Below are 14,726 nucleotides of genomic sequence, written 5' to 3'. Positions count from 1 at the left end.
TAATATTGTTAAATTTTATAAATTATTATTATTTTATTTATCATTTATTATTATTTTAATATTATTATTAGTAATAATTAAATTTATTATTTAATTATTATTAATTATTGTTATTATTATTTTTATTGATATTATCACTATTAAATTTTATTATTATTAAAATAATTATTAATTTTATTATTTTAATTAATATTATTGTCATTATTATTAAGGATTTTTTAATAATTTGTAACATTATAATTTATTCTAATTTTGATTCTAAAATAAAATAAATACATTAATAATAATCCAACTTATTATGATCCCGATTTATACAGTTCAAATAAACAACTTATTCTAATTCTCATTCTCTATTCCCATTCTAGCCTATTTCTGAGTAAGCGCAACAAGAATGTTACTGTTTCTCTCTATTATTTTGATTTTCTCCCCTACGTGAAGAGAAAATAATTAGGGCGAACTGTAGAGGTAAAGAGGAGAAAGAAAAACAGCAATCATGAAGAATACATAACACATAAAAATAAATGGGAGAAACTGTAACGAGAAAGGGGAGAAGGAGAAAAGGCAATCCTAAAGAATACAAAACGCTTGCAGCGCAACAATTCTAACATCTGAACCATAATAGTTAATTTCCATGCTAAAAGTCAAGCCAAAATCCTTGAAATAGAAGTGACGGGAGCATTTTAACACAAGGAAACAAGGTAAACTGCATCCAACATCATAACATCTGAAATTACCAAGCTTCTGATCATCAACATCAAACACATCGATCTGCAGTTCTTTGGGCAAAAAGCATAAAAGTAATACAAGTACTGTCCAAATTGCTTTGAAATTAAGTTATAATGAAAGCATGGAAGATCTTCATTCAAGAAGTCTCAGCAGCAGGTTGGGTTACTCCATGCTTCACCAACAACTTGCTCAGAGCTTCGGGTGAGCAAACTTGGTACTTCACTTTGCCAGAAGGCATCAGGAAAACCTCAGCTAATTCAAGCTTATCAGAAGTAAGACTGGTGCTGTCCATGGTTTTGCTGAGCACCTTCAGTGCTAGTTGAACTGCTTCTTCCCTTGAAATATCATCCTTGTAATCTTGTTTGAGGATTGATTGTGCAGCCTGGTTATTTGCACCAATAGCAGCAGCTTTCCAACCACCATAGTTTCCACTAGGATCACTCATGTAAAGTTGGAAGCCATAATTTTTGTCCCACCCTGCAAAAAGAAATGAAACACCAAAGGGGCGGAGACCGCCAAACTGGGTGTAACCTTGCTTTGTATCACAAAGAGATTGAACAAGCTGCTCAACAGGCATTGGCTCTTGGTAGGCATATGTGTAACGTTGGGCTTGGACCCTGGCAGTGTTGATTAGGATGTTGGCATCAGACATTATTCCAGCTACGGCACAAGCAACATGATCATCAATCTTGTACATCTTCTCAGTGGAAGTTGAGGTTTGCAGGAGCTTCGAAGTAACCTTCTTTTCACCAACCAAGACAACCCCATCTTTCGATAATATTCCAATTGCACTACCAGCATTTCCAATGGCCTCCATTGCATACTCAACTTGATAGAGACGGCCTTCAGGGGAGAAAATTGTGGTACGGCTATCATATCTCCGAGACATTTTTGGTTATGACTGCAAACAAGGAAAATCAAAGAAAATGTATGAAACAGATTCAATAAAATAAAAGAATTGTACCACTGGAAAATGAATCAAACAGATTCAACAAAAATAAAAGAAGTGCTCCACTAGAAAAGCACCAAAATAAATGTACCACCGAAAAATGGAAAACAGCAATATAGTAGCTAATTTGGTAACACCAGAAATATATTAGTTAATGAGCACAGCTAAAGATGAGCATGGAGGATAAGACAGTAAGAAGATGAAAAACAAGCTGAGACTGAAGCATACGTAGATGCAAATTCTGAAGAATTTCATGGTCATATATGATAGAGCATAGAAATACAATCATTGACAGCTATAACATACTTGGATGAACAGAAAACGGACCAACCTAAAAGTTCAATGGTAATAATAGTGATAAGAGGTGAAATGCAAAAGAATAACAAGCACTATGTAAAATGATTCTTTATGTATCCTAATTGAAGAAAAAGAAATCACGCTTCTCCTATTAAAACAGAAAGAAAGAGCATGCCTCTAAAACTTTCATTTTCAAAATCAACCAAACACATTTTTTCATGGGTAACTGCTAAATTCCAGATATTCTGATTAGATTCTTTAAGCATCTTGACATAAGTAAAAATAAATAAATTACTCCACAACCACAATTTCACCAAGCTTTGGCCACTCCTTACATTTTGGCTAGCTCCACAAAACAATCAACAAGATTCATTAACATAAAACTTCCATTTATCATTTTCTAGTAGATAGCTTCCGCTCAGAATCAGAATCTATTTATTTGCTAAATCTTGAGGGGAAAAAAAAATTGGGTTATACACCAATACTTCATTTGCTTGTTAGACTTCTTAAGAACTACCAACACAAACTCTCTTTCTCTCTCGGTTTCATAACTACATTTACGAGGATGGCAGAAGAAACTTGTATTATCCAAAACAAGATTACAACAGCATCAAATAACTCAACTCATCAGTAATGAGCATCCACAAATTCAATTGTCATTATCAACCATGTGGCAAAGCATAGGTTAGCTTAATACTAATACATGCATTAAAAATAAAAATAAACCATCGGAGTCTCAAGAACCAGAGAGAAAGTAAAACCGGTTCTCCTACCAAAACAAATGCACAAGAGTAGAACTACCATTCACCATACAAGAGATTACACAGCATAAATATCAACAATAAGAATCCCTATACAACAGAATATATGCAACGAAGCATCAATACATTCAAATCAAAAACCTTAATTACTCATCGAAAAGGGATTATTTCTCAAATTTTCATTGGCCACTTATAAACTCACTGACAATTCTAATAATAAGTCAGTCTGTAAGTCATTCCCCTTTAAAAAATTTATAGCATGTGGGTGCCTCTTTTTCCTAAATGACAAAACTAAAATTAACTGATTTTACTCAAGTAACTCACAGAAAATATCATCAATCGTAATAACATCAAGAAACATAAAACTGTCGGAAAATTAAACAAGACCCATGATAAAAAATTTTGTTCAAATCAAGGGTTTAATAACATTCAGCTGGGCTCGAAAAGCACTTGCAACAAAGCGAAACAAAGGGATAACTTCAATACCCATTACAAATATCTTATCGGATTAAAATTTAAAGAAAAAAAGAAAAAGCAAAAAACTTAAATATTCGACTAAAAACGAAAAATTTCAGAAACAAACAGCGCCGACGCTTAATTCACAAATTTTTTTTATTTAACAAGAAAAACAGATCTTGCGAACGGAAATATAGAAACTGGAAGAAAAGTGAAGATCTTTACTTACATGTAATTCTTTGTCAGCCTACTCAAAGGTAATGCTCTTCGACCCTTCGTTAAAGCTCAGTGAGTTCGCTATTATACGATCTTCCTTTAGAGGCCACACTGACTTCTTTCTCAAGAAAATTTCTTTTTCATTTTATTGTTTTAAAGATCTTTTTATTATTGCTTTGCTATTTGGGCCGGGTCTACAACGGAAATTTACACGGGCCTTAAGTTAATGTGAAGATATATATACGCTCCAAAGACTTTCTAAATAAGCCCCCCATTTAAAAAAAAAAAAAATTTCAAATCTACAACTACTTGATGAACTAGCAAAACTATATACAATTTATATACAACCACTCAAAGGCATAATGGTAAAATACCTCCTTTAGGCATGAGTTTTTGAGTCCTTATGTAAATTATAAATCAGATGATTGAGTGATGAATAATATGTATATATTAATATACGTACATACGATAGAGATTAAAGAGCAGAGAAACGTTGAACTCATAAAAACAATATTAAGAATCCAATAAATTAACACTAAAATTAATCTCAAAGCATATTGGTTTGAAAGAAGAGGAACATATCAATTACGAAACACATACTAATTAAGGAGAGATATTTCTCTAGAAGTATTTCGAACTTCCATCTTTCACATTATTATCTTCAACAAAAAAATAAAGAATAAAAATGAAAGCAACAACAATGACATCTTCATCAATCTTAATTGGTTTTCATGAAATTGCATGCATGATGGTGATGGGACTGGGGCATCACAAGTTAGGCAGGGCATTGAAATCCAGCAGGCACGTGCTTGCCGCAATCGTTAACAAGTACGTTTAGAGAGACGGGTACAAGAAGATTGACGATATTCAGAGCCTTAACCCTAATGACAGTGCAAAGACATATTGCGGCATCCAAATCTGCAAGCCCTTGCAGCAATGGGCAGCATTTCTCCTTAGGACTGCCGCCAATACCAACGTGAATCAAACCGCCCAGCACGTCGACGCATGCACTGAGCTTGAGAGCATCAATGGGACAAGTTTGCTGTTTTGATGGTGGTTTTGGTTTAGGGCTCGGGGAAGAGGGTGGTTTGGGGACACTAGGTGGATTTGAGCAGTCACAAGCTAGAGAAGAAAGCAAAGTCCCCAAGTTCAAAATGAGAATCAAGAGACCAGCTAACTGATATTTGGCCATGATGAAAAAAGTTTCAAAATTCTAGCTCTTAAACTGCAATGTAACAAAGAACTTGTTCATTTTATTCTGTGAACGAAGGCCCTTCTTATATAGAAATGAAGAGGGCGAGAGAGATAAATCAATCATGATGATAACACAAATTATTAAGAACTTGGGGGATTCTAGATCGTGAGGGGCATGACACAAGGCCAACTCACAATAGATGCGTTACATATGCTTCAATAAACTTGTATTGAATATAATGTGAATGAGATATTGAAATAAGCACATCATTTGCACAAACAGTGCAATTTTTAATCTCTAATATTAACATCTGTAAACTTTAAGCATTACACGTCGTCGTGCTTTTGTATATTATTATTATTATTATTATTATTATTATTATTATTTGTCATTGTGGGGATAATCTTTTCAAACTTCATTGACAAAGAGAATCAAGAAAACACGGATATTGATATTCGTGGCCTTTTTTTTTTTACATTTAATGCTTTGTGTGTGTCGCTATCGGACTTGAGAATTAATGCTAAAATTCGAGTACTCTTCCACTTGAGACAACTCAATTTTCTTGCATTGAAAAATATAACTTGACAGACTATATTCAGATTCTTTTTTCCTAATTATAGAAATCCACATATGTTCTCTTTGCTGCTTTTTCTATTTTCCTTGGATAAACTATTTTTTACACTTTTTATTCCTTTTCATCTTTCACTTTGTACGGAAATATATATCCTGAATAGGTTTATTCCGCTATAAAAAACATGTTACGTTCGAAAATTTCTTTCACATATTAACTCCACAATGGCTGCATACATATAATTGGTGTCTATCCAACTTAAAACTCTTTAGAGTAATGATAAGTACCGTTGTTTCTCTTTTAAACGAAAAATTATAAATTAGACGATTGAGAGAATATAAATGATAGAGACGGAAGAAAAACTTTTAACTTATAAAATATTTATAATCCAACAGACATTAAATATCATGATAACATATTGATTTGACATGAAATAATAGGAACAAATCGAGTAAAAACCACATACTAAGGAGAAATATTTCTCTAGAAGCATTTCTATACTTCTATATATCTCTCACATTATTATCTTCAACAATTAAAATAATAAAAACAAAAACAACAAGTAACATGATATCGTCAATCTTAATAGTTAAATTTCATGAAACTGCTTGCATGGGCATCAACAATTAGGTAGGACACTTAAATCCAGCAGGCACGTGCTTGCCACAATCGTTGACAAGTACGTTTAGAGAGACGGGTACAAGAAGATTGACGAGATTCAGAGCCTTAAGTCTAATGGCAGTGCAAAGACATATAGCCGCATCCAAATCTGCTAGCCCTTGCAGCAATGGGCAGCATTTCTCCTTAGGATTGCCGCCAATACCAACGTGAATCAAACCGCCAAGCACGTCGACGCATGCACTGAGCTTGAGAGCATCAATGGGACAAGTTTGCTGCTTTGATGGTGGTTTTGGTTTAGGGCTTGGGGAAGAAGGTGTTTTGGGGACACTTGGTGGATTTGAGCAGTCAGAAGCTAGAGAAGGGAGCAAAGTGCCCAAGTTCAAAAGGAGAATCAAGAGACCAGCTAACTGATATTTGGCCATGATGATGAAAAAATTGCAATTACTCTAGCTCTTAGACTCTATCAAGGAACTTGTACATTTTGTTCTGTGAATGAATGCCCTTCTTATATAGAAATTAAGAGGGCGTGAGAATTAATCAATCATTGATAATTAAAATAAGCAAATGGGGGGTTTTATTGACTGATCTAGATCGTGAGGTGCATGACAACTCATAATAGACATGCTACATGCTTCTCTAGCGTAAAATTTTTAATCTCTAACATAACATATGTAACCTCTATTAACATGACACGTCTTCTTCTACATTGTACATATAATTATATAAATATCTTTTTTCACATTATATAGGTTACAGAAGAAGAGTAATTTGATCACTAATGTTATTAATATAATAATTAAACAGTCGCCAAAACAGACTACGGGCCTATGGGTTCCTTCCTTTCAGCAAGGATTTTGAGGATAAGCTTTACAGACTTCAATGACAAACAGAATCAAGAAATCGCGGATCTTGATATTTGAGAGGTATTTTTTTAACATACAGTGGTTTATCTGAGCGCGTGATTGGAAATAATAATGCTAAAAATTCAATGACTATTTCATTATATACAAATCAAATATTCTTTCTTGCCCTGTAAACTAACTATACGCAACTTGAACATCTGTATTCAAATTACATTTTTTTTCCTGTTCTTTTTTGTTTTCTAAATTGGAATCCAGCAAAATTCAGAAACCTTTTTCTTGGGGGTATTATTTTTTATTCTTTTCCTCCATCAATAATAATAATAATAATAACAATAATATAAAGAGAGAAATAATAAATAATAATAATTCTTTTCCTCCATAGAAAAATAAAATTTTATAGTTTTTATCTTAATGAAAAAGGTTTGAATGGGAAGTAAATGCTATATCTCATGATTATCTCTATTAAATACATTTATTTCTAGAACTATGAAACATGTCACTTCATTCGTTTTGACTTGTAAGGAAATAAATGATAAATAATCATGTTTAAAATTTTTTATTTATAAAATAAATTACGATATTAAAAAAAATATAATTCAATCATTTTTATCAAGTCTTTTACTTCCTAAGGTTTCAAAAGAAGGTGGTTTATCTTTAGGTTTTGAATTCAGTACTGAGCTAGTCTTTTTGTTAATCTTTTAAAAAGCTAATTAAATCTTAATTGTATCTTACTATACATGCACATAAAGCACAAGATTATAAAGAGATAAGCACATATGAGTTTAGCATTGATCCAAATCTTCATCTTCATTCTAGAATTATGACACTGTAGTCACCAAAACTGACTGCAGGCATAGGGGTTCCTGTCGGCAAGGATTCGGAGATAATCATTTCAAACTTTGAAGGACATAGAGAATCAAGAAAACAGGGTTTTGATATTTGAGGCATTATATTTTTAACATGTAGTGCTATATGTTGAGCCCACGATTGAGAAAGAATGCTAAAATCCTCTCAAATCTCATATGCAGGTCAAAATTTTCTGTTATTATAAACCACATAAGCTAACAAACTCTGCACAGATATTTTTGTTTTTTTAATTTACATTTATTCAGCAATATTCGGACATCTTTTCCTATAGTGGCAATTTGCACAAATGTACAAAATAGAATGAATGGGCCATTTTCTTTTTTCGTAAATTTCGGCGGATGGAGGAATTTCATAGACATTTTATTTATTTATTTTCCTTAATTCAGAGAAATTGAGTGAATTGTCTATTTTCATCACTATTATTTGTAAATATTTTCTTTGATGATGACCGTGGCGACATCCTTTGAGAGTCAATAACATATAGTGGCAGAGTAACGCTAAAGTGACCGACTTCGAGGAAAATTAAAATGAAGAAATAAATTTTTTATACTCTACCTAAACCATATCAACATTCTTGCATGATAGACATTTTTTGATAAGGGATTTCCACAAGGCGAGAGAATTCGCAAATATAAACTGAAAAATGAATAACGTAAATCAAGTTAGGGGAAGGCGTTCCTAAAAGGAAAAGATTACAACACCATAAAAAAAGAAAAAGAAAAACAAACAAACAAGAAAACAAATTACAGGAGATCTAGAACCATAATTTGTGCTAAGCATTACAACTGCAAGGGAAACCCAAGAACATCAAGAGCGAGCAACTTTATCTCCATTGCGGAACCTCTTTTCGAACGATTGCACGAACATCTTAACGCACACATATGTAACTCCTTTTTAGTAACAACAGAGTTACAAAATTTTCTACAAACTATTTTTTACAACATACAAACTAATGTGGCATACGGTATTGGTGGAATGAAAATATTATACAGTTCGTATGATTTATTTATTTGTTTATTTTCTTTCAATTAATATTTATGCCAAATATGAGTGTGCATACCCTTAATTTTTGTAGCCGCAACAGTAGGTCTCTTTTAATGTAAATACATATATAACGTGTTTTAAAATTAATTGTCTTTCAATTATTCTTACCACTCATATGATACGAAAATATTAAAAAAAATGTTAAAAGTCATATATTGATCAACATGCATATGAATATATGTCTAGGGGTGGATACAGTATGTGACCAGTGGGGGCTACAGCCCTCGCTAACTAAAAAAAAATCTAGGAATAAAAGAAAAAAATATTTAAGATTTCTAATTAGCCCCCATTAAATCTATTAAAATTGACCCTATAAATTTATAAACTCACAAAATTTAAACTTTAACTTTTAGAATTATAAAAGCCTACACTATAATTAAAAATAATGATAGGTCATCACCACAAACATTTTTCTATTCTTGAAAATACTTCAAGAATAATTATAAATGTATTAATGAATATTTTATACATTCAAAGTTTTAGTTTTAAAATTTTACTATTATATAATCAAGCCCCTGATAAATTATTTTTCTAGATCCGCCACTATATATGTCCACCTTAACATTTGAATAACAGGCAAAAGCGAATGTACTGATGTGAATGGAAGGGAGATAGAGAAAAGTTTTTAATTTACTTGGACACATATGATTTATTAAATGTATATCAAATAACAAATAATATCAGAGCACATTTTGGTTTGACGTGCAACAAGAGAAACAAAATACATATATCTAGAGGATTTTTCCTTGAAGAGCTTGAACTTCTAGCTCTCACATTAATTATTATCATTGAACAAAGCGAAACTAGGTAGAAGATAACAAACAATAATATGGTCAATTAATCTTTTCCACGCAGTTGCAACATGCATGCATGAGGCGTCACCAATTAAGCAGGACACTGAAATCCTGCGGGCGGATATTTGCCACAGTCGTTGACAAGTACTTGTAGAGAGATGGGCACGAGAAGATTAATGAGATTCAGAGCCTTAAGTCTAATGGCAGTGCAAAGACATACTGCAGCATCCAAATCTGCTAGCCCTTGCAGCAATGGGCAGCATTTCTCCTTAGCACTGTCACCAAGACCAATGTGAATTAACCCACCTAAAACATCAACACATGCACCGAGTTTGAGAGCATCAATGGGGCAAGTTTGTTGTTTTGGTGGCGGTGGGTATCTCACACTAGGTGGCGGTGGTGACTTAGGGCTTGGTCCATTAGGCGGTGGCGGCTTTACAATCGGTGGTGGTGGTGACTTGACAACCGGTGGAGGAGGTGGTGGTGACTTTGCAACTGGAGGAGGAGGTGGAGGGGCCGACTTCACGACCGGAGGTGGTGGTGGTGGCGATTTCACAAACGGAGGAGGAGGTGGTGGCGTTTTAGGGCTCGGTGAAGAAGGCGGTGGGGGACAGTTTGGTGTCTTAGAAGCAGGGGGAGGAGGAGGGTTATTTGAGCAGTCACAAGCTAGAGATGTAAGCAAAGTGCCCAAGTTCAAGAGTAGAATAAAGGAACTTGCTAATTGATATTTTCCCATGATGAAATTTTTTTATAGAACTCTCTAAAGAGCTTGGCTTGCTAAGTTGGGAATGCATTCCCTATTGAATGAATGCCCTTTTATAGAGAGAGTTATGAATTTGGGATCATTTTAATTTTTTAACTGTTTGTTGATTTGTTGACATTAGGGCCCAAAGGACAACCCAAGCCAGCTCACCATTGAACGGAGATGTAGACATAGACACTCCCATTTGTTTTTTCATTCATGCTTGAAACATGGGATTCATTATGATACTAAGAACATTCGATTGATTATTATAATAACACTAATGAGTTATTGGGATAATTAAGTGAATTATTTGCAGTCTGAAACGTAATTTCTTTCATTAATAAACTCAATTACCAAATGTAATAGTTGTAACTTCTGCATTAGAATTTCAAGGGGCGGGCCTGCGAGGGCACCTTTACTTGCAAATCAATTATTTTCCTTTTTTGGTTCAATTATTGAGGAAAATTTTTTGCAATCGTGGACACATCATTAATAAGGGAAACTATTTTAGTTTTTTGATTACTTTGTTTGCATAGTGATGGCTTTACGGTCTTTTACTTCAAATGCCGGAATGATGAAAATGGATTTACTTCACTTTAACACTTGACACAACTTATATTTAATTGGCATATATATATATATATATATATATATATATATATAAAGGTTAGAAAGCATGTAAAATTTAAATTAATTTTTTAACCCTATTTCTTTAAGGACTGAATTCATATGATTATTTAAATAAAATCAATTGAAATTAAATCCATAACAAGATCTACAAATCATGTATACATTGCATTTTAATATAGTTATCCACATCTGTTGAATCTAACAGATACTGCTTCTGTCACTGACAGTGCTAAATTAGAAATATCAAAAATGAATGCACTTGAGATAATTAAAAGAAAATTAAATAAATCTAGCTGTATTTCGTAATTTGTGATAGCAAGATCGTGCGATTTTGACTAGTCCTAAAATTCGGAAGAAATCTTTTTTGAAGATGGGACAAGCGAGATTTATGCAAGCTTAGTTGACTTATTAATAATAAATCAACCAATGATTTTCACATGAAAACTCTATTCATGTTAAGATTCTAAGAAAATTCTCTTAGCATGAGAAGCTTCGAAATTACAAAAGAGTAGTGCTAGAGAGAGAGAAGCACGAGAAAAAGACGAGAGAATTTTACTTTTTCTCTCTCTACCCACTCACTCTCTCTCTACCCATTATTTCATTGTTTCTTTCGTCTTTCTCTCGTGTTTCTCTACACCAAGTATTTTTCTTTACAAAAAGTTGATAAAAACTGTGTTTCACCTAATCATTAATTAGTTGAGTGATGATATAGTTGCACACTTTGAATATTCCACAGTGATACTTAGGGCTAATTTCATAATATTACACATTTTAAATAATTAATGTTAACTGTGATGTAGAAATAATCAGTTATGAAGATAATTAATTAAATGTTTGATAAATTTTATTTTTAAAAATATTGTGAGTTTTAAAAGTAATTTTATGTATTTGGTACATGCTACTGTTAAACTAATGTAAAAATGTAAATAATTGAATTGGACATTATGTTCAATAAAATATATTTAAACATTTATAAACTTGCATATGAAATATTTTTTTATTGTGTACAAATAAAATTGATAACTAAAATAAATATTTTATATTTTTATTTTATTATATCAATACAATTAGTAATAATAATAATAATAATTTCTTTATGGTTAATGATTTTATTTCCTAAATAATAAAGATATATATATAATAATTTTTTTATCCGAGATCTTAAAATGCAGGAAAAGTTTAGGAAAACTTTAAAACCCTAAGGTTTTAAAAATTTAAAACTTAAAGTGATGAAACCACACAGTTTATGTATTTTTCCAAATTTTTCCGTACTTTAAAATTCTAGTATAAAAGTTATTCTCAAAATCAAAATTGGCTAATTTTGTCAAGGATGAGACTATATGAACCCAACAAATTTCTCTCTAAACATGTTTACTCTATGCACCCATGACAAAAAAATAATTCATTTAAATTTTAACTCTATAAATCTCCTATAATCCTTAAATTAGCCTTAATTAAAAATCATTTTTTTTCGTTTTAATAATGCTTTATAAATGCCCATTTACACTGCCATCTTTTTCTTCTTCTCTATTAACAACAATAAAATCTTTTTTCAGAAATACCAAATTTAATCTTTCTTCATTTTCTTTTCACAAATTCCAATCTTACCAAAATTATCCGATGAAATCTTAATAACGACAACCACTTACACTTTAGAAAGTAAGAAATATTTTATTAATGAAGAAAAGTTCCACAATTGATCTTTGGTTTTTAAATTTAAAGTCGATTTTTTTTTTAAAACAAATGTTTTACTTCCCACGATTGTCTCTAAGATCAAATTATTATTTTTTAAACATAAAATTCTCTTCATTTGGGATTCTGAATTTTTTTTTTTGGGTCTCTCTTTGAAATATGAATGATTGCATGATAAAGTAGGTTGATTTCCATTAATTAAATTCTAACGTATATGTTTATATGAGCTGCTAATCTTTTTTAGATTTAAAAGATATTTTTTTATTCATGATAAATGTGCATAAATATCATGTCTTTTATAGTAATTTAATAAAAGGGTTTTGTTATAATATATATATATATATATATTTATTTATTTATTTGAAATTGGGTTTAAAGAGTATTTTTACAGGTTCAAATAGTCCCATCTTTTTGCCAAAAGTAATTTTAGAAAAATCTATCATACATTAAAATTATCTTTTACCTTTTCAATCACTTTTGAGCATCGCAAAAGTAATCCTAAATGAGCCCCTAATGGCGTTGCACATCATCCGTTAAGTAGATTGTAAAATAATTTGTTAATAATTAATAATAAAATCAATTAATATCATACATATGATATTAAATTATTGGTGACACATCAGTGAGTATCCCAACTAAATATCTAAACTTAGTAAACATAGTATTATTGTAATTAGTTTAATTTAAGTGTGACATGATAACTTTAGGATGATGCTTTTACTAGAGGCTTCCCTTCCTTTGTTTCTTGTTTCACTTATACTATACACATTATCGTTTTGTACTTTTGTTAATAAACTTGCAATTCATTCAAAATACTTTCTTTCTTATATTAATACATTAATGATAGATATATAATTATATTGCCACAACTACTTCGCTTCTTATATTATAGTCGTTAAGTAAATTTTAATAAATGTATAACAGATGTTGTACATATACTGTATTTTCTACAATCCGGAAAATGAATATATTTGATTTAACTGATAATATTCATAAGAAATTTTGAATAAAATCCTTAAACGCAATTAATTTTTTAATTTCTCACTTTTACCATTTATTTTTTTAATTTTTAAATTACCCATTACGTTTCTAACTTAAAAATTTTAACGTTTAAAATTTACTGTTAAAGAATAATAGTAACTTGCTAATATGCAAAATTATTCCTCCCTTATGAGATATACATCACATTAGATTCATATAAAGGCTATAAGAACTAAAAAAATATTCTTTTATGTTACATACTTACATTTTAATGTCGGATATGAAATGATTCATGTCAAATAAGGCTTCAGATGTTACCACAAAAAAATTGATTCTGTATATATATAATTAAAGAGAGAGGAGAAACGTCAACTTATAAACAAAAGAAGTGATATTTTTCATCTATGCTAAACTTTATTTTTACCACATTAGTCCTTAATAATTAGATTTTTAATACCTCGTTTCATTTTGGTGTTAAAAACAACGGTAGAAAATTACACTTCTCAAGAATAAATGAACGATTTTCATATGCAAATTAATTAGCCGAAACTTCTGTAAATTAAAACTAGTTAATATATTTGTTAAAATGCAACCTTTTACCCTTCAAAATTGTATTTGGTTAATAAATGTTTAAACATCATTAATAATCTATTAAAAGCTAAAGTGGAAAAATCAAAATTGAAGAGGAACTAAATTAGTGCCACTCTCCATACACAAAATGCCAAACAAGTTATCAATAGATAATACTTTTTCACTCAGCATACAATTTTTTTTCCTTTTTCGGATTTTACAATATACAATATTAGTTTCACAAATAATAAGATATCACCGTTGAATAAGAATTTAAGACATGTGTTTACGTGCTTGTGCCTTCAAGTACTACTAACTTGAACCTTTCACTTAACTAGCAAGTAACATACAATTATTTTTTTTGATACAATGGAGCCTAATAAAGATTAGGACAAAACAGAGCGGGGAATAGTATTCCCATACATATCATTACGTAACCAATATCCAATACCCTTTGATGGGTTATCAAAATCATGAAAACTGAGAGGTAAAGATCCTGCCAACTTGGCCATGAAATCAGTAGCAAAATTAGCTTCCCAATATATATGCTTTATTGTAATTTGCCAATCTCTATTCATCAACTCCTTGATGGCATTGATAAGTGAAAGATGTGCATTAGGCTATGTTCTTGTGGAAGAGATAAGTTGAAAGATACATTGGCTGTCCACCTCTGCCACCAAGTACCGGATACCCCGATCCCACGCAAGATGAAGACCTTGAAACAAACCCCATAATTCAGCAGAAGTCA

The 14,726-nt window shown here is 31.3% G+C and overlaps 4 protein-coding genes across 4 annotated transcripts; all 4 read right to left on the bottom strand.

Annotated features, from left to right (window-relative positions):
* Positions 1–607: 607 nt before the first annotated feature.
* On the bottom strand, positions 608–3,578 carry LOC102616176 (proteasome subunit alpha type-4). Its single transcript, XM_006492846.4, has 2 exons — positions 3,419–3,578; positions 608–1,627 (listed from the first exon to the last, which is right to left on the bottom strand). The coding sequence occupies exon 2, from the start codon at positions 1,613–1,615 to the stop codon at positions 863–865; it is 753 nt and encodes a 250-aa protein (XP_006492909.1). The 5' UTR covers positions 1,616–1,627; positions 3,419–3,578; the 3' UTR covers positions 608–862.
* A 235-nt stretch (positions 3,579–3,813) lies between these two features.
* LOC107174470 (36.4 kDa proline-rich protein-like) lies at positions 3,814–4,674 on the bottom strand. The gene has a single exon (XM_015525396.3). The coding sequence runs from the start codon at positions 4,595–4,597 to the stop codon at positions 4,181–4,183; it is 417 nt and encodes a 138-aa protein (XP_015380882.1). The 5' UTR covers positions 4,598–4,674; the 3' UTR covers positions 3,814–4,180.
* An 844-nt stretch (positions 4,675–5,518) lies between these two features.
* Positions 5,519–6,286, bottom strand: LOC107174471 (36.4 kDa proline-rich protein). Its single transcript, XM_015525397.3, has one exon. The coding sequence runs from the start codon at positions 6,212–6,214 to the stop codon at positions 5,798–5,800; it is 417 nt and encodes a 138-aa protein (XP_015380883.1). The 5' UTR covers positions 6,215–6,286; the 3' UTR covers positions 5,519–5,797.
* A 2,948-nt stretch (positions 6,287–9,234) lies between these two features.
* Positions 9,235–10,144, bottom strand: LOC102616466 (36.4 kDa proline-rich protein). Its single transcript, XM_006492847.4, has one exon. The coding sequence runs from the start codon at positions 10,094–10,096 to the stop codon at positions 9,452–9,454; it is 645 nt and encodes a 214-aa protein (XP_006492910.1). The 5' UTR covers positions 10,097–10,144; the 3' UTR covers positions 9,235–9,451.
* Positions 10,145–14,726: the final 4,582 nt, after the last annotated feature.

This window comes from Citrus sinensis, chromosome 6, assembly GCF_022201045.2.
Source record: "Citrus sinensis cultivar Valencia sweet orange chromosome 6, DVS_A1.0, whole genome shotgun sequence".
Taxonomy (NCBI): Eukaryota; Viridiplantae; Streptophyta; class Magnoliopsida; order Sapindales; family Rutaceae; genus Citrus; species Citrus sinensis.
Note: the sequence above shows the minus strand (reverse complement) of the source record. Positions and strands in the feature narration are given on the sequence as shown.